The sequence below is a fragment of the Orycteropus afer genome, unplaced genomic scaffold (genome assembly GCF_000298275.1).
Source record: "Orycteropus afer afer isolate SDZICR_OR568_19922 unplaced genomic scaffold, OryAfe1.0 scaffold00063, whole genome shotgun sequence".
Lineage (NCBI taxonomy): Eukaryota > Metazoa > Chordata > Mammalia > Tubulidentata > Orycteropodidae > Orycteropus > Orycteropus afer.
Window position 1 is genome coordinate 8,160,876 of NW_006921650.1, and position 22,113 is coordinate 8,182,988.

Genomic DNA, 22,113 nt, shown 5'->3' on the forward strand with positions numbered 1-22,113 from the left:
AATTGTTTAGCTTGTTCACCCATCTATCCGTCCCTATACCCATGTTTGCTTTCATTGACAACTCAGTATTGTATATGCAAAGGGGTTCATATTTGTTGTTTGTACTGCCCATGTAACTCTCTCTCTCTTTCTCATAACTCTTGTAATTCTTTTAGCAAATATTGCGTGGGCACCCACCTGTATGCAGGTGCTGCACTGGGCGGTAGAAACATAAAAATAAGTAAGTCCTGGTTACACAGTTAAGTGGCACAGAAAGGTAAATACAGAATTACAAATACCGTGTACAAAGTGCTATGGTGTGGACAGGGACACAATCCTCTGAGAGCAGAGCAGTAAAGACATCAGCTACACCTGTTTCTTTTCCAAATGACGAATGGATGAACTCAAATATCTACAGCTACCTCCTGGAACCCACGGAGCCTGATCTCTTGTATCCATCATCTTTTTAGATCTTAATGCCATAGACTCATTTCCAACATTTTCTGTAATAGGCCTGCATTACATTTATAATTAGACTAAAAAATGATATTTAAAATACCTACTCCCATCATGAATACAAGTAGTGTTCCACAAGTATGAGAACAACATAGCCTTGTGAATTGTCCGACTCATGTTGACCCCATGTGTCACAGAGTAGAATTGCTCCGCTGGGTTTTCTTGGCTGGAATCTTTACAGAAGTAGAATTGCCAGGCCTTTCTTCTGAAGTGCTGCAGTTGGTGGGTTTGAACTTGCCAACCTTAGGTTAATAAACCCACTGCCGTGGAGTCGTATCTGACTCAGAGTGACCCCTCCTTGGGTTTCTGAGGTGGTACCACTACGGAAGTAGATTACCCAACCTTCCTTCCGAGGAGTGGCTGGTGGGTTTGAACTGCCAGCCTTCTGGTTAGCAGTCAAATGCCTTAGGCATTACTGTAGGGCATAAACTGTTTGCACCACTCAAGGACCTTCTAACAGCAAAAGGTGTCTAAACTAATGCCCCAAATCATTACCAGGTATATTTAATAAAATAGATACCCAGCAGCCCATGACTATTTTCATCAGATTATTCTAGTATTTGCATACAAATGTTTTATATTGTTATCCTTCAGTTGAGTTTACTCTGTCATTTACTACTTTAATGTCACTTTGTCTTTCCCATTATGTTTAAACTAGAAGCTTAGCATGTCGTTATTGAAAGCATTGGCTAACACCTAGCGTAACTGAGCATTGCAATTAATTTAAACCTGCAGGCTGATTTTCACCTTCTCCTCTTATTACAGGGACGCTTCAGAGGATGATCACAACACAGCGGGCAACCAGGGACGAGAACTGGCAGAGGAGAAAGCACTTGCTATGCGTGCGACCCGAGACAGGGGACGGAAGACTGAAAAAGTTTTCTCTCAAACTGCCTTGCTCATGTGCTGCAATTTGTTGAATTCCACAGGAAAACTACTGTAGAGTAATCCTACATATTGTAAACTGTCCCATCTTAAAAGAGCTACACCTGAAATGGCTTGAGGCACCATAAAAATCATTACCTACATGAAGGTAAGGAGCTCTGGTAGCATAGTGCCTAAAGCACTTGACTGCTAACCAGAAGGCTGGTGGTTCAAACCCACCAGCCACTCCTCAGAAGGAAGGTGGGGCAATCCACTTCTGTAGTGATACTGCCTCGGAAACCCAAGGAGGGGTCGCTATGAGTCGGATCCGACTCTACAGCACATAACAGCAACAACATGAAGGTAAAACCTAAAACAGAATTTACTCATTAGCTTATTGGTATGTACTGTATACTCCAGGCAATTAATTTTAATTCTTTAACCTCCCCCCTCCCCTTCTCACTGATGTCTTTATATCTTACAAGATACTGCCATGTTTTTAAATTCACTAACAGGAGAATATATGAGTAAAGAGTCAAATCAACCAACTAACAAAAAAACCCCAAGCACATTCCCAAGATTTCAAAGGCTAAACCAGGGTTTGTAAACTAACACTGTTCTTTCTTTCTTTCTTTTTGGCAGGGGAGGGTGGTCCAGGGAAGACAGGAAAAAGGTGGTGATAGATAAGAAGTCATAAAAAGGCTCAAACTTTAGTATCTTCTTTACAAACTGATTTAATATTATCATCCAGTGTAAATGACACTATGTAATAAGTATTAGTTTAGAAGTCAACATGAAAATGAGTATGTACAAAATGACATGTAAAAGGCTAGGTGTCCTTTATAAATAACTCCTCTAACCATATATACCAACTCGGAAACCCAAGGAGGAGTCGCTATGAGTTAGGTCTGACTCGATGGCACATAACAACAACAACTAACCATATATCCAACAATGCACAATTTAAATTCTTTAGGATTATTTAGCATTTTAACAAATGTATTTACTTTACTGGGTTGGTAAGAAAGTAGTAAAAACTTAATCAGAGTTGGGGCCATGCTAAAGGATGCCCTTTCTTGGGGCTGAGATGTTGAGCTCAATGCCTTTCTTAGGATTGCCTTCAGTGGAGGAAGAGGCTCAAGTCCCTTACAAGGTTGAACAGTCAACATACTCAGGAAGCACTCTAGTTATATTTCAAACAAGTATCCCAATTATTTGTTTACTTAACAGAAAATTCCCTCAAATCTTTTTGGGTAGGATGCAGGTACTCATTCATTCTACAAATATTTATTGCAAGCCTACTATTCACCAAATACTATTCTAGGCACAGAAGGAGCCCTGGTGGTGCAGTGATTAAACATTTGATTGCTAACTGAAAGGGTGGCAGTTTGAAACCACAAGCTGGGTCCCAGAAAGCAGGAGTAGAGACACCAGATTGTGCAATTTCAAAAAATAAGGTTGCAATCAGAAGAATTTCATTTCTCTTTGAAAATGTAATGTTATTACATTTCTCTAGCATTTTTGTAGATATTGTGCTAGTCTCAATCATGGATGCCCTCTAGTGAAAACAAATGAGAAAGTCTTCAAACAGAGGCAGGTAAAGTCAGTTCCTGCTTTGCACTGAAGTGGGTTTCTCCAATTAATACAAATATCATCTCCCCATCCATCCCACACGGCTGCCTATTGCATCATTTTATATTTTTGAGTGATGGTCGACACTTTGCTGTTTCTCATTTATTTTTATTCTATCATTAACCAAAGCTATGATTTATTAGATATCAAATCCTTGGTAATTTCCTCCCTTGCTCAAAATACTCCAATGATTCCTCTCACACTTCAAATAAAACCCTAACTTCTTACCTTGGCCTTCCAGGGCCTCCCTCTCTGACTCATCTCTTGCCGCTCTTGCCACTCCAGCCACAGAGTAACCTGTAATTTATCACTAGTCTCCCCTCTAGTGTGTAGGTTCCAGAAAGAAAGGGGTTTCATCTTCTTTGTTCAAGACTGTATTTTCAGCCCCGACTATACTCCCTGGCTTGTAGCAGGCACTCAAGAAGAATCCTAGCTTATGAGTTTTATCTGAGGCATGGATACTGCTGATTGAAACACAGACTCACAACTTTAGCATTTTTCTTTCCACCTCGCCACCTGTGATCTCTCAGCAAATTCCAGCAAAGTTCACATATTTCATAAATTTACTAATTAACTGGCTTTTCCACTAGGTGACTAAATTGGCATTTCTTTGTGTAAGGAGGAATAGCAAACTTGAAGATGGTAGTTGATGATGGTTGGGAAGAGATCAAAGTGCCTTAAACCTTAGGTCAAGCAGACTTACAGGGCTTTTCACAATAAATGTAAGATAAAAGTCAGATATTTGCATAAAAATTTTGAAGTCTATTTTTGTAACCATCAAATAGTTATACCCTTCTGCATGTAGACCTAACTCATAACCTGTGTATGTGTTAGGTCTAATAAAACTAATAAATTAATTTTTTAAAAAGTCATTAAAAAAAAAAAAAAAAAAAAAAGAAGTGAGAAAGGAAATACCAAACAAGAAGGCCACTATATAAATGGTAAAAATGTTATTTTGAAGTATCATGCCTATAACTTTTATATCAATTATGCCAGCTTGCTCAAATCTTCTTAAAAGTAGAGTATAAATAACTAACTAATAATGAGGAGACTGTTAACAACGGGTTTTCTCATTTAATTTCCATAAGAATTCTGTAAACTGGATGGAGCAAGCATCTTTGTTCTAGAACAGTAACGAAGAAGTCTCTGCACTTCATAGGTGTCCCCACTGCAACTGAGGGACAACATTATGGCATGAAGACACCTCCTCATCACCCCTGACAACAGCTTCTGCTGCTTCCACAGTTCTTCTATCATTTTCCTGGAGACTCAGGAAAAGCCAAGTGTGAAAAACAGCTAAAAGTTTAAACTCCTCAGGTCTGCAAGTAGTAAGACTGGACAGCCCCATAGTATGTACTAAGGACTGCACCTCTGAGACTATACATCTGCAGAGGGGGCTTTGGAGTTGACAAATTATTGGAAGCCCAGGTTTAAAGGGATTAAGAATATGTCCACACTTAGAGGCAGACGAATGATTCTGATAACTATAAGAAAATGTTGGTCTCCTAGATGCCACAAGACAGAACTGAGAAGAATCTAACAATCTCCCCTCATAGTTCTAGGTTTGCAAACAGGGTAGCTGTCTTAAAGAGAGGTACAAGCATTAGTGAGAAAACCAGGACTGGGATCAAAGGACCTGGTTTTGAATTTTTGCTCTGCTACCTACTGGAGGTATAGATTTGAGCAAGCCATACAATATCTCTGAGCCTCAGCTTCCTTGTCTGTAAGTGGGTTAACAATGCTGTTGTTCTGTTGTTGTTAGGTGCTGTTGAGTTGGCTCCAACTCATAGCGACCCTGTGTACAACAGAATGAAACACTGCCAGGTCCTGTGCCAGCCTCACAATCCTTGCTATAAGTGAGCCCATCATTGCAGCCACTGTGTCAATCCATCTTGTTGAGGGTCTTCCTCTTTTTTTCTGACCCTCCACTTTACCAAGCATGATATCCTTCTCCATGGAATGGTCCCTTCTGACAACATGACCAAAGTAGGTGAGATGAAGTCTGGCCATTCTCGCTGCCAAGGAGCTTTCCAGCTGCACTTCTTCCAAGACAGATTTGTTAGTTCTTCTGGCAGTCCATGGCAGTTTCAGTAGTCTTTGCCAACACCACAACTCAAGAGCATCAAATCTTCTTTGGTCTTCCTTATTCATTGTCACGCTTTCACATGCATACGAGGCAACAGAAAATACCATGGCTTGGGTTAGGTGCACATTAGTCTCCTTGAAAGGAGACATCTTTGCTCTTCAGCACCTGAAAGAGGTCTTTTGCAGCAGATTTGCCCAATGCCATACATTGTCTGATATCTTGACTGCTGCTCCCATTGTTGTGGATTATAGAACCAAGTAATATGAAGTCTTTGACAATTTCAATCTTTTCTCCATTTATCATGATGCTACTTATTAGTCCAGTTGTGAGGATTTTTGTTTTCTTTATAAAGGTGTAACCCGTACTGTAGGAGCTCTGGTGGTATAGTGCCTAAGGTATTTGACTGCTAACCAGAAGGCTGGCAGCTGAAACCCACCAGCCACTCCTCAGAAGGAAGATTGGGCAATCTACTTCTGTAGAGATACCACCTCAGAAACACAAGGAGGGGTCGCTATGAGTGGGATCTGACACGACAGCAGTGAGTTTTTAATGCATACTGTAGACTGTGGTCTTCAGTCTTCATCAGTAAGTGTTTCAAGTCATCCTCACTTCCAGCAAACAAAGTTGTGTTGTCTGCATATTGCATGTTGTTAATGAGCTTTTCTCCAATCATGATGTTGTGTTCTTTATACATTTCAGCTTCTTGGATTATTGGCTCAGCATACAGATTGAATAAGTAAGGTGAAAGGATACAACCCTGACACACTCCCTTCCTGATTTTAAACAATGCAATATCCCCTTGTTCTGTTCAAATGACAGCCTCCTGATCTATGTACAGGTCCCTTAGGAATACAATCAAGCGTTCTGGAATTCCCTTTCTTCTCAATGTTACCATAGTTTGTTATGATCCACATAATCAAATGCTTTTGCATAGTCAATAGAACACAAGTAAACATCTTTCTGGTATTCTTTGCTTTCAACCAAGATCCATCTGACATCAGCTATGATATCCCTTGCTCCATGTCCCCTTCTGAATCCAGCTTGCATTTCTGGAAGTTCTCTGTCAATATATTGCTGCAACCATTTCTGAATTATCTCCAGTAAGATTTTACTTGTGTGTGATCTATAACATTGTTCAATAATTTCTACTTTCTGTGGGATCACCTTTCTTTAGAATGGGTACAAATATGGATCTCTTCTAATCAGTTGGCCAGGTGGCTGTCTTCCAAAGCTCTTGGCATAGCTGAATGAGTGCCTCCAGCACAGTGTCCATTTGTTCAAACATCTCAATGGGTATTCTGTCAATTCCTGGAGCCTTGTTTTTCACCAATTCCTTCAGTGCAGCTTCAACTTCTTCCTTCAGTACCATTGGTTCTTGATCACATGCCACCTCCTAAAATGGATGAACATCGACCAATTCTTTTTGGTACATTGACTTTGTGTATTCCTTCCATCTTTTTGATGTTTCTTGCATCATTCAATATATTGCCCATAGAATCTTTCAATACTGCAACATGATTCTTAATTTTTTTCCTAATGTTTCAACAACATTAGAGTAATAAAATTATAATATTCAAAGTTATTCTAAATATCAAATGAAATAATAAAGTGATATGGAAATAATGAAATGCAACATGAAATGTACACTGTTATCCCCATGGTATTCTATTTCTGGAATTCAATTCCTGCCTCTGGAATTAAATTTTGGGGCTAATTTTTTAGTCACAATAAGGGCTACTGATAGGCAAAAACCAAACCAAACCCACTGCCATTGAGTCAATTCTGACTCATAGCAACCCCCATTGGGTTTCTGAGGTGGTAAATCTTTACGGAAGTAGATTGCCCAGTCTTCCTTCAGCAGATTAGCTTGTGGGTTTGAACCACAAACCTGGTTAGCAGTCAGATGTCTTAGGCACTGTGCTACCAGAGCTCCTTACTGATAGGCAAGACTTGAGAAAAAACCAAACACATTGCCATTGAGTTGATTCTGACTTATAGTGACTTTACAGGACAGAGTAGAGCTGTTCAAAAGGGTTTCTAAGGCTGTGGGTAAGGCATTTGGCTGCTAAGCAGAAGGACAGTGGTTCAACTCCACCAGCTGCTCTGTGACAAGAAGATGAGGTAATCTATTTCCATAAAGATTTACAGTCTTGGAAACCCAATGGGGGTTGCTATGAGTTGGAATCAACTCGATGGTAGAGGGTTTTAATCTGCACAGAAGCAGACTGCCAAATCTTTCTCCAGTGGAGTGGCTGGTGGGTTCAAACCACTGACATTTTGCTTAGCAGCCAAGTGTTTTAATCACTGCACCATGAGGGCTCCTTAGGACTTGAATAGAAGTCATTTTTTCACCTCATCACAAAGACTTAGTACAGTTAAGTCGATGTTTAAATGTTACCTTGAATGTCAATGTGTCTGCAGGCTTAGCTCTGGGGTATCTTATGTTTAAAATACTGCCATTTTGCACTTTGCTCCCAGTGTCAAAACGTTCTTTATTTAACTTACTTCAATCATTATCAAATAAACCATCAAACTTTAAGTAGTCAAAACAATGTTGACGATTGGATAATTTCTCCTTATTGTTGTTGTTAAGTGCCATCTAGACAGTTTTGACTCATAGTGATTCTATGCACAATACAATGAAACACTGACTGATCCTCACTATCCAATTCTTCTTAGGTATAGAATGCTCAGTTTTTGTTGGTGGTGTTAGTTGCTGCAGAGTTGATTACAACTCAGGGCAGCTCCATGTGTGCAGGGTGGAACTGCTCCAGAGGGTTTTCAAGGCTGTGACTTTTAAGAAGCAGACCCCCAGACCTGTCTTCTAAGGCCCCCCTGGGTGAGTGTGAATTGCCAATCTTTCAGCTAGTAATTGAAATCCTAACCATTTGCCTCACCCAGGGATTTCTGTAATCACTTTAGAAATGCTCTATTCTCTTGCTTGATTTTAGAAAATAGAATTTTATTGTAGATTTTACTACTATCAACTGCTTCAGCTATTACACCTGCCTCTGTTGATGTAAGGTGGCAGCAGGCAAGCATGCAGGAGGATGTGATCCTGGGATTCACATGGTGAAGCCTCCAGGTAATCCAGAAAGAAACTGAGGCAGACAACATCATGCAAGGTATTCTTTTACTGAGTAACTAAAATAGGCAAAAGAAAACCTATCTTAATTTTTCAGGGGACTTTTACTTTTCATTAGAGAGTGGGGTTTGGTTGGTAATGAATCATCTATGTTGACAGAATTGCTGACATACTAATAATACCACAGGGTAAACTCACACCTCCAAGGCTAGCCCCCAGGAAGCTTCCTGAGAACAGTCATAAAAGGAGACTCTGGCATATTAGAAAGAATAACAGAAAGAAAAAAAATCCTCCTTTCAAAATGTCATAAACCAAGGCCCTATAGTAAAGAAAAAGAAGGAAAGCAATTGGATTCAAAGCAGAGATAGACTCACTTCTTTTAAGAGAAATTTAAATAGAAATGAATGATGGAAAAACACCTACTTCCAAAGTTACCTTCTTTATTATATGCAACACACACATACAGACACACATGTATGTAAATGTATACATATTTTAGGAAGCTATGGCCCATCACGGCTGTCTGGTTGCCATGGGAGTAAGCTGAGGTTGAGGAATTTTGTGTTAGCATAAATGTAAGTTCAGAAGAAGATATATACAAGCTAAATAACTAAAAGGAAAAAAAAAAAAATCAAAACTCAGTGCTTATCTAATTGCTTTTTAAATATTTTGATAATTGTTCTTCAAATGTTTCTCTAACTACTACATTTTCCAAGAGAAAGCCATGTTAACTTCTGAGCTAAAATGGAGAAGTTGCAAAGGCATAATTATTTTATGTGTGGTATATTTAACCATCTCTCTCCTAGAATCTGTTACAATCTCCTAAATGCTTTCCTTGCTTCAAGGAACGGTTTCCTTGCTTCTGCGATGGCCACCAGGTCTTAGCACAAAAGCCAAATGATCTTATTAAAATGTCACCCAGATCAAGTGCAGCCATGTTCAAAGTCTTCCAATATTTTCTATCTCTCTCAAAGTAAATGGTGAAGGACTCATAGCAGCCCTAAAGGCGTGACCTGCCTCAGCACGAGCTACCTCTGACATCATTTTCTGCCTTCCCCTCTTTGCCATCTCAGGGCCTTTGCACTTGCTGTTCTTTCTGTTTGCAAAGTTCTTTCTTCAAATATCCTCATGGCTCACTTCTTCAATCTCTTCAGTGGAATGTCAATTTTTCAAGAAGGCCTTCCCTAATCATCCTGTTTAAAATTATAACTCACCCCTTCTCTGGTGCTTCCTGAGTCTTTTATTGCTCTATTTTTCTCCATAGCACTCACCACCACCCAACATGCTGTATATTTTTCTTATTATATGTGTCTCCTACTTCTTAGAGATCACAGGTGTTTTGTTGGCTATAGTATCTCCAGTCTCCAAACACGTAAGAGGTGCTTAATAAATACCACTGAATTTAAAAAGTGAGTTTAACTTTTTCAATAGCAATGAACTATATAAAATAAGCTAGTTAAAAAAGACATAATTGCATGGTAATTTCATGTAATTAGGTTAGGATATGTTAAAACCAATGGTGGTGGTTGTTGTTAGGTGCTGTCAAGTCAACTCTGACTCACAGTGACCCTGTGAACAACAGAAAGAAACATTGCCCGGTCCTGTGCCATCCTCACAATCTTTGCTATACTTGAACCTATCGTTGCAGCCACTGTGTCAATTCATCTTGTTGAGGGTCCTTCTTTTTTTTCGCTGATCCTCCATCTTACCAACCATGATATCTTTCTCTAGGGAATGGTCCCTTCTGACAACATGACCAAAGTAGGTATGATGAAATCTGGTCCTTTTTGTGTTTGAGGAGCATTCCAGCCACACTTCTTTCAGGACAGATTTGTTTGTTCTCTGGCAGTCCATGGCATTTTCAGTATTCTTCACCAACACCTAATTCAAAGACATAAACTCTTCTTCAGTCTTCCTTATTCACTGTCTGGCTTTCACATGCATATGAGGCAACTGAAAATACCATGGCTTGGGTTAGGCATCCCTTAGTTTTCAAAGTGACCTCTTTGCTCTTCAACATTTCAAAGAGGTCTTTTGAAGCTGACTGCCCAGTGCAATATGATGTCTGATTTCTTGACTGCTGTTTCCATGGGTGTTGATTGTGGATCCAAGTAAAATGAAATCTTGACAACTTCAATCTTTTCTTCATTTATTTATGAAGCTGCTTATGGGTCCAATTGTGAGGATTTTTTTTTAAGTTGAGGTGTAATCCATATTCTAGACTGTAGTCTTTAATCTTCATTAGTAAGTGCTTCAAGTCATCTTCACTTTCAGCAAGCAAGGTTGTGTCACCTGCATATCGCAGGTTGTTAATGAGTTTTCCTCCAATCCTGATGACATGTTCATCCATCTTATTGGATTATTGGCTCAGAATACAGATTGAGTAAGTATTGTGAAAGGATACAACCCTGACACACTCCCTTCCTGATTTTAAACCATGCAGTATCAACTTGTTCTGTTCAAATGACGGCCTCCTGGTCTATGCACAGGTTCCTCATGAACACAATCAAGTATTCTTCCCAATGTTATCCATACTTTGTTATGATCCACACAGTTGAATCCTTTGCATAGGCAATAAAACATAAAAACAAAAACAAAACCAAGTATACCTCTTTCTGGTATTCTTTGCTTTCAGCTAAAATCCATCTAACATCAGCAATGATATCCCCTGTTTCACATCCTTTTCTGAATCCAGCTTGCACTTCTGGAAGTTCTCTGTCAACATACTGTTCTAACTGTTTTTCAGTTATCTTCAGCAAAATTTTACTTGTGTGTGATATTAATGATACTGTTTGAAAATGTATACATTCCGTTAGACCACCTTTCTTTGGAATGGACACAAACATGGATCTCTTCCAGTCTGTTGGCCAGGTAGCTGTCTCCCAGCTGGCATAGATTAGTAAGTGCTTCCAGTACTTCATCTGTTTGGTGAAACATCTCAGTGGATATTCTGTCAATTCCTGGATCTTCAATTTTTACCATTCCTTCAGTGCAGCTTTTTGACTTCTTCCTTCAGTACCATTGTTTCTTGATCATATGCCACCTACTGAAATAGTTGAATGTCAACAAATTCTTTTTTGTACAGTGACCCTGTGTATTCCTTCCATCTTCTTTTGATGCTTCCTGCATCATTCAATATTTTCACCATAGAATCCTTCAATATTGCAACTTGAGGCTTGAATATTTTCTTCAGCTCCTTCAGCTTGAGAAATGTTGAGTGTATTCTTCCCTTTTGGTTTCCTAACTCCAGGTCTTTGCACATTTCATTATAATAATTTACCCTGTCTTCTTGAGCTCCTCTTTGAAATCTTTTGTTCAGCTCTTTTATCTTGTCATTTCTTCCATTTGGTTTAGCTACTCTCCATTGAAAAGCAAGTTTCAGAGTCTCTTCTGATATCCATTTTGTTCTTTTCTTCTTTCCTGTCTTTTTAATGACTTTTGCTTTCTTCATGTATGATACTCACCCCACAACTTGTCTGGTTTTTGGTCATTGGTTTTCAAAAGTGTCAAATCCATTCCTCAGATTGTCTCTTAAATTCAGGTGGAATATACTCAAGGTCATATTTTGGCTCTTGTGGACCTGTTTTAATTTTCTCCAGCTTCAACTTGAATTAGCATATAAGCAGTTGATGGTCTGTTCCACGGTCAGCTCCTGGCCTTGTTTTGATTGATGATATTGAGCTTCTCCATCACCTCTTTCCACAGATGTAGTTGATTTGATTTCTATGTATTTTATCTGGTGAGGTCCATGTGTATAGTCACTGTTTATATTATTGAAAAAATGTATTTGCAATGAATAAGTCGCTGGTCTTGCAAAATTCTATCATGCACTCCAGCATCATTTCTATCACCAAGGCCATAGTTTCCAACTGCTGATAGCTCATCTTTGTTTCCAACTTTTGTATTCCAATCATCAGTAATTATCAATACATCTTAACTGCATGTTTGGTCAATTTCAGACTGTAGAAGTTGGTAAAAATTCTCAATTTCTTCATTTTTAGCTTTAGTAGATAGTTTGTAAATATGAATAATAGTTTTATTAACTAGTCTTCCTTACAGGCTTATGGATAGTATCCTATCACTGACAGCACTGAACTTCAGGACTGATCTTTGAAACACAGCATAGTAGACATACGATTGTCTGATCCAAGATGTGTATATGTATATGTGTGTATGTATGTACATAAGTAAAAGGCTATTCATTGCTTTAATATTTATAATATTTATAGTTTAATATTTACAATAGCAAAAGACTGGTAATAACCCAAAGGTCTAAAGTGGGGAACAGGTGAAATTCATACAATGGAAACAACACAGCAAAGAAAAGGAAGCCGCACTGGCTTCCTCTCCAGGTGACATGAGAAGACCTATAGATGTGTTAATGAGAAAAGCAAGATACAGAATTGCATTTAATGTTAACACAATATAAAAACATATTGTGTTAAAAAAACTAAAAATATATGTTCATCATTTCATAGAATTGTATGAAAGAAAGAAACATAAGAAGCTAATAAAGCAGAAGCTCGTGGAGAGGGTGGTAGTGCAGTGGGAGCAGGCGGATGGGGGGTAGGGTTGGACAGAAGGCCATGATCTTTTTTTTATGTTTTTTGAATCACCTACATTTATTAGGAGCTCTGGTAGCATAGTGGCTAAGGCACTTGACTGCTAACTAGAAGGCTGGCAGTTCAAACCCACCAGCCACTCCTCGGAAGGAAAGTTGGGCAATCCTACTTCCGTAGTGATACTGCCTCAGAAACCCACGAAGGGGTCGCTATGAGTTGGGGCCTACTCAACGGCACACAACAACAACAACAACATTTATTATCTATTAAAAAACTAGACAAACGATGTCGTCATGGTTCAAACTTGTTTTCTCCCTTCCTCAGACTTGTTAAGGCACTTTTTTGGGTTGAAGAAAGAGATAAAGAGTGGGGGTGAGGACAAGTAAACCATAACCAGTTATTGTCAAGTTGACAATGGAGTCCCCAGTATGTCAGTGTAGAACTGTGCTTCAAGGGTTTCAAAGGCTCATGATTTGAAAGTGCCAGGTCTTTTGCCCAAGGCAACTTTGGGAGGACTCCATTCTCTCGCCTTTTGACTGGCACTCTAGAACTGGTGGCTTTCCTTTTGTGGAGTGTGTATTTCTTCCTCTGGCATATGTAGTCTGTGAAGAAAGAAACTCAGACTCTTCTAGGTCATCTGGTTACATGCTGCACTCATAGATTTGCTTCATGTGCCTCAATCTATTATCAAGTCTCCCTTGACTTTTCCCAAACCAACTCAGGAAGCACTTATCATGTCTGCCCTTATCCACAAGCCATAAGGCATACCAGGAATACCTTCCTGGCTTGTCAGCACCCATGCTCACACCAGAAAAAGGTGATATTCTTCTAGTCTCCCATTACCTTCTATGCATATGCACTATAGTAGCAGCACTTACATATAATATTAATAACTTAACATTGCTTACTATAATTTATAAGTGTCTAATTTATAAGTGTCAACCAGAAGAGCGACATAAATAATTTCAATGAAATTCCGATCAATAAACATTAATTGACTACCAAATACATACCACCCCTGCTCTCAGGAAACTTACAAGTTAGCTTAATTTGCACTATATGATAGTACTTTGCAGAACACACTAATAAATACTTTTATATGTTGCTATTGAAGATAAACTCTATTAACACTAAAGCAAATAAATTATTCCATGTTTTCTAATACAAAAACTTGGCAGAACAAATAACTGTCTTAATTGTTCCTTTTTGCATCTAACTTTATTCATTTAAAGTCTTCTTAAAATCCATGGTTTCTTCTTTTTTCTTCCCGATGACTTAAGATCCTAACAGAGGGAAGCTAATTTTCTTTAACAGCCCACATTAGAAACATTTATAAAGGGCTGTTTCTACTTAGACTCCATTAGAAACAAGTGGATTAGTTAGAAGATGCCTCCTGTTCAGTTTAAAACAACAACAAAAACTCCTTATAAAGTTAAATTTCTACACTCTTTTAGGACATAGAAGTCATTGAGAATCTTCAGTAAAAGTACAAAGAGTCTTTGGGGAAGCAGAGGGTGATTAAAGGATTTTCAGCACACTGTACGCTTCCTGGAGAGAACTATACGCATACAAATAGCTCCCAACTCAAGCATTCTCTGGGATTGAGAATTTATTCTGATAGTCCCCCAAAGGAGGGAAGGGGAGAATAAGAATATACTTGGCTCCTCTCACAGAAATTATTCATAGTGCATTTCCCTCATAGAATAATGGACTATTAGATCTTCCATTAAATCCCTTTCAGTAATTTGATGGTGTGTCTGCATTTCATAATCCATTTTTTTTTGTAACTAGGAGAAGAAAAAAACAACCAACAAGAGAATCATTTTATAATAATTCATTCCGCTTATTTTATTAAATTTCCAATTGCAAACCTCTCAACCTCCCTATAAAAATTAAACAGACTTGTTTTTGAGACTCCTCTTCTGTTAAGTAATTATTAAAACTTCAAGTTTCATGACTGCCACCTACTGACCAGGAAAAATATGACAACTTACTTTAAAAGTCACTTTCTCTGGGATTTTCCATTTTCTCAGATTTAAATATTTCACAATAGAGAAGGACTGAATGCTGCATAAGAGGACATTCAGAACATTTACATATTTAAGCTCAAATTTTTTTTCTTTTTTCAGTTTAATGCTTTTCCTAGTTTTATTACAAGAAGTTACACCAATGAATTGTAATATGAATCTACATTTTGTTTTTCATCTGCATGGACACTGGTGGACCTCATGATGAAATGAAAGGCTATTTCATGATTAGGTTGTCTAATTAAGCAAAGTATACATAGTGAAAATCTCTTAAAAGTAATGTCATTAACTGTCTTTAAAAAGAAAAAATAAACAGTTGTCATTAAGTTGATTCTGACTCATGGCAATGCCATGGATGTCGGGGTAAAACTGTGCTCCAGGGTTTTCAAGGGCTGATTTTTCTGGAAGTGGATTACCAGGCTTTTCTTCAAAAGTGCCTCTCGGTGGACCTGAGCTGCCAACTTTTAAATTAGCAGCCCAGCACTTAACTGCACCACTCAGGCAAGTAAATTCTGAAAACAAAAAGGCAACTCCACTAGTTCACAGAACGTTGTTGTTGTTGTTGGGTGCCATCGAGTCAGACCCAACTCCTAGTGACCCCTCCTTGGGTTGCCGAGGCGGTACCGCTATGGAAGTAGATTGCCCAACCTTCCGTCCGAGGAGTGGCTAATGGATTTGAACCACCAGCGTTCTGGTTAGCAGTCAAGTGCCTTAGGCACTATGCTACCAGAGCTCCTAGTACACACAATACACAATGGTAAAAGTAGCCATTAGTTCTTTGAAGTAATGTATTAGCCTGACGGGGAACATTTACATACTCACTCTTTGCTTGTGGGAAAGCACTTAAGCATATGTAATTAATGGAACATACCTGGCTTAAAATGTGGTAAAGAATGAACTCCAGGCCATGTGTCCTCATTTGGTGTTCCAAGAACCTAGTGGAGAGCAGGAAATTGTGCAAACAGACTTATTATTTCCAAAGCACTCAAAATTCTCTAGTATAGAAAACAGTACACTGGAATTTATGAAACTCTGGATTTTTTTCCATTGTCATGTGCCAGAGATTTTATTTCAGTGAAAACAAACCCAGCAACCCAAGATGAATCTCTGTGTTTTAATAAATGCAGCTGAATCTGATAAGACAAGTTAAATCTGCTATATTTTATCAACCCCAAGTTTACTAAGCAGGCTTAGGACTCAAATGATAAGCTGTCATCTTCATGGAACAGAGTAAAAGGATGCATGGGTCCCTCATGATTTTTCATGAGCTTTTATCCTTCCTTCCAGTAGCACATGCCTCTTCGTTTACCAGTTCTAATTCTGTCAAGTCTTCCCCCACATCCTCCCTTCTGAGCATCATCATATTTCAAAGGAACAGGATGAATGTTTTGAATGCTCAAATGGGTCGTCGTACTGCTCATTACCGTTAAAATTTTTAATTATGTCCTTTATTTTTTTCCTCTTGCCAACATGTTCTTCCTATACTTTTTCATTTTTGTGTTCAAACATCCATCTTTTTTCCCTAATTTTCTGTTACCACAAGGAATTAAAGGGACAGTTCTATTTCACAAGTGACTAGGCAATTTTCATCCCATTTTCCAATTCTGTGATCTGTCATTATTATAAGGAACTCTGATGGCATAGTGGGTAAGGCATTTGGCTGCTAACCAGAAGGTCAGTGGTTCAAATATACCAGCTGCTCCACAGGAGGAAGATGTGGCAACCTACTTCCATAAAGATTTACAGCCTTGGAAAACCAATGGGGATCACTATGAGTTGGAATCGACTTGATGGCAGTGGCGTTTGGTTTCATCACTATTATACTCAATGATCATAGAAAACCACCAGCTAAGAACTGTGAAACTTGAGAGTTAACAACCCAGCCCTTGGAGACAGACTTCTTGGGTTCAAATCCTTGCTCTACTACTTACCAGCTATGTGACCATGAGCAATAAACAACTTCACTCAACATCAGTTTCCTCATTTGTAAAATGGGGGCAATAACAGCACCTACCTTTTTTGCTGAGAACATGGCCTGGTACATAGTAAGCACTATGTAAGTAGTAAATATTTTTCAAAGCATCCACAAAAAACTAGGTCAGGCCAGGATGTGGGGGCCATGTGGGAGAACCTAAGCCACCCACTTTTTCCACCATGATTCCCAGTTCAGGGGAGCCAATGTCAGAGGCTGTGATTCAAACTATGATGAATGAACTGGATGTCGAACAAGTTAGAAAGGACAGAGATGAAGCCAGAAGCTGGCAAAAGAAGGGGAGGAATGACAGATATCATGGAAGGAAATGAATCACGTTGACTTTATCTGTGAGGAATAGCCCATACTTCTTGTCAATGAGGCAATACAGAGCTCTGATTACTTATGTGTTCATTTATTAGGATGGCCAGGGCTGTGATGTTAGAGAGTGGTATCCACACACTGAGTGTTGTACTCACAGCTTCCCACTCTGGTGAATCAGAGTTAAATACATATACTTATGTTCTTCACTGAAACAGATATAATACAATTGTTCCTTTAAGCTACAATTGGTTATTTTTGCAAGCACTGATTATTACTAACATCAATAGCCAGGTCTACAAAAACAAGGCCCCATTATTGATGGGCTGGGTGGATAAAGGAAGGAGATAGGCAAGAAGGCTAAAAGGGCTGTTAAGATAGGACAAGAGACAAAAACATTGTCTCTGACATAAACAATTGTGCTAACAGTGTCAGTGAAAAGTATATATCCCTTTCTTTTAAGTAATTGCAACTATTATTGCAAGAAATGAAAACAATCAAATTTGTGAGCAGCAAACACAGTTTATCTGGGTAATATTCCACTTTGTTCTCATGCTAATTTTTGCATGAAAAGCAAAGGAGTACAAGAGTACTAAACTTTAGCAATTAAAAGGTGGAAATTTCAGCAACAATATCATAACTTGAACACAGTCAGTTCATTACACAGTCATGCATTACTTAACATCCACAATACAGTCCGTGAATTAGCACGTTATGTGATTTGGACGTTGTGTGGACACTGTATTATATACAGGCAGTCCCCAGATTACAAACAAGTTCTGTTCCCAAATCTGTCTTTAAGCTGAACTTGCATGTAAGCCAGAACAGCTAGGTATGGTTTGTATCTAACATCATTGAGTCAAATGTCTGTCTTAGGACACCTATTCCTCAGTTATCTCATCATCTGATATTTCACATTTATGACAACAGTAAAGAAATCTATCATCCGACTATTTTGCACATTAATGGCATACATCTTACAGTGATAAATGCTGAGGTGTGAGGTGGGAATAACACTGGTTATAATGATTAAGGTGTCAACTTGGCTGGGCCAAGACGGTCAGTGATTTGGCAGTTATGTATGATGTAGTCATCCTCCATTTTGTGATCTGATGTGCTCATCCTCCATTTTTTGCATAATGCTGATTTTTGCATAATGACTTGGTGTTTGGAACTTAACTACGTCAATGAGTTAGGAGTGGGTGTATATAATATACAATGCACCTTTAAAGCAACACTTCCAAGTACACTAAATACACTAAAATATCTTTAACATAATATTACAATAATTATAACAATGTTTGATGTGGATTGCAAAGTAGCACCTGTCTTTTATTATGAACCAGTGTATGTACCTCGAATTTTTAATATAATAGGCTTCATAGAGGTTGGAACCATGGACATACATGCAGTTGGATGTTTCCCAAAGTGACATTATGCAGTGCATGATTGTATATAGAATAGAATAGAAAGGTTTATAAACAATGAAAAGTCCACCAGAACCTGAGCCTTGATGTTACCCTGGACCTGATTCTGAAAGTCTGTTAGCAAAAGTCTTCCATGGGTACTATCCTCATGCACATTCAGTGTTTTTGTTTCAAAGAGCTAACATTTTTTTAGAGGTAAGAGTTAAAATGGCTTCCCTGGGTCAAGAGCCAAATATAAATTAGCCACTTGTAAGAATCAACAGATTTCCTTATCAGCATAAGTTAGCAATATATATCAGCATGAATTAGTAACACTCATCCAATCAGCATAAGCCAGCTTAGCATTCAGTAACCAATCTTCCCAAAACAAAAGGAAAAGTATACTTACTTATTCATCTAAGCTTTAAAACGGTGTTGTAATTGTGTGAACTCATATACCGTTTTCAGTTTGGGGTGTTCCCTGCTCCTGAATAATTTTTTCACTCAAAAAAGAAAAGAAAAAAACCCCAAACCCTGTTAACTTTAATTGACTCACTGATTTTTTTTTTTTTTTTGACAGTGACTACCAATTCATCAGCGACTCCTTGGAAGGAAGGTTGGGCAATCTCCTTCCGTAGTGATACTGCCTTGCAAACCCAAGGGGAGGTTGCTATGAGTCGGGTCTGACTTGATGGCACATAATAACAATAACAACAATCAATTATTATGGCCATCTCATAAAAATTAATAGGAAAAAGGAAAATACATATGACTTATTTTTATATTTTATTTTCTAGTTATTACAGAGCAGACTATTGAGATTCCAAACTACAAATTCTTCTGCCTACAATCCCAGATCACTTATACAGGAAATACAAAGTGGGCAGAAAGTGGGCAAAAGAAAAGAAGAATTAAAAATTACTTTTGCTTCCTGTAAAAAGCCTTTTTGCGAAAGGCAGTTCAGGTCAAATGTGTGGTTAGAGATGACAGGCTTCCAGGCATGAGGGAAAGTGGGTGGGTGCTATCTATACATGTCTGACCTTCATTGTAGTAATTCATTAATGGACTTATCAATTCCACAGTGGGGAAGGAGACGTATTCTTCTTCTTATTATTATTGTTATTAAATTGATTTATAAATTGATCTTATTATCATTGATTATTGTTATTAAACAATAATCTTTTGCAAATAAAGTGCTGAAAAAGAAAATTTTATCTGGTTTGCCATCAACATTTAAAATGAAATGTGGCTGTCAAATATGCAGGTTTATAATTTTGGAGGTAACTTTAAATCTCAAAACAACATGCTAAGATATGCCCCCAATTTTTCTACATGTTCATTTAAGCAGCTTCACCAAAACCTGTGCATGCAGCTTACGAATGTTCCTGCTCCTTTATTGGCCCATTCGTTCATTTGCCTAACATTTATTGTATTTGTCACATTAAGGTATGAGGATGAGACTTGGGCTTTGCCTTGAGGCCTTCCAGTCTCCTGAGATAAGCTGCCTTCAATATAATAAGTGTTTTCTTAGAGGTGTGGGAAGGGTGATGTGAGAGCTCAGAGGAGGGAGTACTTGAGTCTTAACCAATGTACCACCAGGGCTCCTTGAAGAGAAAGGCAGAGGAGGATAATTTACCAAGGAACACTGAGTACTTGTTTTCCAAGAAGAGAAAGGGTGGAAATGATAGCAGAGTCTTTTGGTTATAAGGAAAGGCGTAGGTCAATGTACCTTTGTTGTTGTTGTTGTTAGGTGTCATCGAGTCGGCTCTGACTCCTAGTGACCTTATGTACAACAGAATGAGACACTGCCCGGTCCTGCCACAGGGCCTTGCCATACCTGAGCCCATCATTGCAGCCACCGTGCACTCATCTTTTTAATTGATCCTCCACTTTACCAAGCACGATATCCTTCTCCAGAAAATGGTCCCTTCTGACAATACGACCAAAGTAGATGAGATGAAGTCTGGCCATTCTCACTTCCAAGGAGCATTCCAGATGCACTTCTAGGACAGATTTGTTAGTTCTTCTGGCAGTTCATGGTAATTTCAGTAGTCTTCATCAACACCAAAACTCAAAAGCATCAACTCTTCTTTGGTCTTCTTTACTCATTGTCCAGCTCACACATGCATGAGGTGAAAGAAAATATCATGGCTTAGGTTGGGCTCACCTTAGTCTTCAGGGAGACATCTTTGTTCTTCAGCACTTGAAAGAGGTCTTTTGCAGAGGATTTGCCCAATGCAATATGTCATTTGATGTCTACTGCTGCTTGCATTGGTGTTGATTGTAGAACCAAGTAATATGAAGTCTTTGACAACTTCAATCTTTTCTCCATTTACCGTGATGCTCCTTATTGGTCCAGTGGTGAGGATTTTTATTTTCTTTATGTTGAGATGCAATCCATCCTGCAGATTGTAGTCTTCAATATTCATCACTAAGTGTCTCAAGTCATCCTCACCTTCACCAAGAAAAGTTGTGTCGTCTGCATATCTCAGGTTGTTAATGAGTCTTTCTCCAATCCTGATGCCATATTCTTCTTCATATAGTCCAGCTTCTTGGATTATTGGCTCAGCATACAGATTAAATAAGTATGGTGAAAGTATACAACCATGACACACTCCCTTCCTGATTTGAAACTATGCAGTATTCCCTTGTTCTGTTCGAATGACAGCCTCCTGGTCTATATACAGGTTCCTCATTATACAATTAAGTGTTCTGGAATTCCCATTCTTCTCACTGTTATCCATAATTTGTAATGATCCACACAATCAAATGCTTTTGCATAGTTAATAAAACACAAGTAAACATCTTTCTGGTATTCTTTGCTTTCAGCCAAGATCCATCTGACATCAGCAGTAATATCCCATGCTCCACCTCCCCTTCTGGATCCAGCTTGCATTTCTGAAAGTACTCTGCAGCAACCGATTTTGAATTATCTTCAGTAAGATTATACCTGCATGTGATATTAATGATATTGTTTGATAATTTCCACATTCTGTGGGATCACCTTCTTTGGAATGGGTACAAATATGGATCTCTTCCATTCAGTTGGCCAGGCAGCTGTCTTCCAAATCTCTTGGCATAGACAAGTGAGTGCATCTAGTGTGGCATCCGTTTGTTGAAACATCTCCATGGCTATTTAGCCAATTCCTGGAGCCTTGTTTTTTTGCCAATTTCTTCAGTGCAGCTTTGACTTCTTCCTTCAATATCATTGGTTCTTGTTCACATGCCACCTCCTGAAATGGATGAACATCAACCAATTCTTTTGGTACGGTGATTCTGTGTATTCCTTCCATTTTCTTTTGATGTTTCCTGCATCATTCAATATATTGACCATAGGATCTTTCAATATTGCAACTTGAGGCTTGAATTTTTCCTTCAGTTCTTTCAGCTTAAGAAATGCTGAGTGTGTTCTTCCCTTTTGGTTTCTGAACTCCACATCTTTGCACATTTCATTATAATAATTGACTTTGTCTTCTCGAGCTTCTCTTTGAAATCTTTTGTTCAGTTCTTTTATCGTGTCATTTCTTCTATTTGTTTTAGCTACACTCCACTCAAGGTTGATTTTCAGAGTCTCTTCTGATATCCATTTTGGTCTTTTTTTTCCTTTCCTGTCTTTTTAATGACCTTTTGCTTTCTTCATGGATGATATTCTTGATGTCATCC

The 22,113-nt window shown here is 38.5% G+C and overlaps 1 protein-coding gene across 1 annotated transcript in view; it reads right to left on the reverse strand.

Annotated features, from left to right (window-relative positions):
• CDK14 (cyclin dependent kinase 14) overlaps positions 1–22,113 on the reverse strand; it is an 835,387-nt gene that overhangs the window by 71,724 nt on the left and 741,550 nt on the right. The window contains exon 11 of the mRNA XM_007939825.1: positions 15,623–15,686. Coding sequence (XP_007938016.1) covers positions 15,623–15,686 — 64 coding nt within the window. The remainder of the gene's footprint in view (positions 1–15,622; positions 15,687–22,113) is intronic.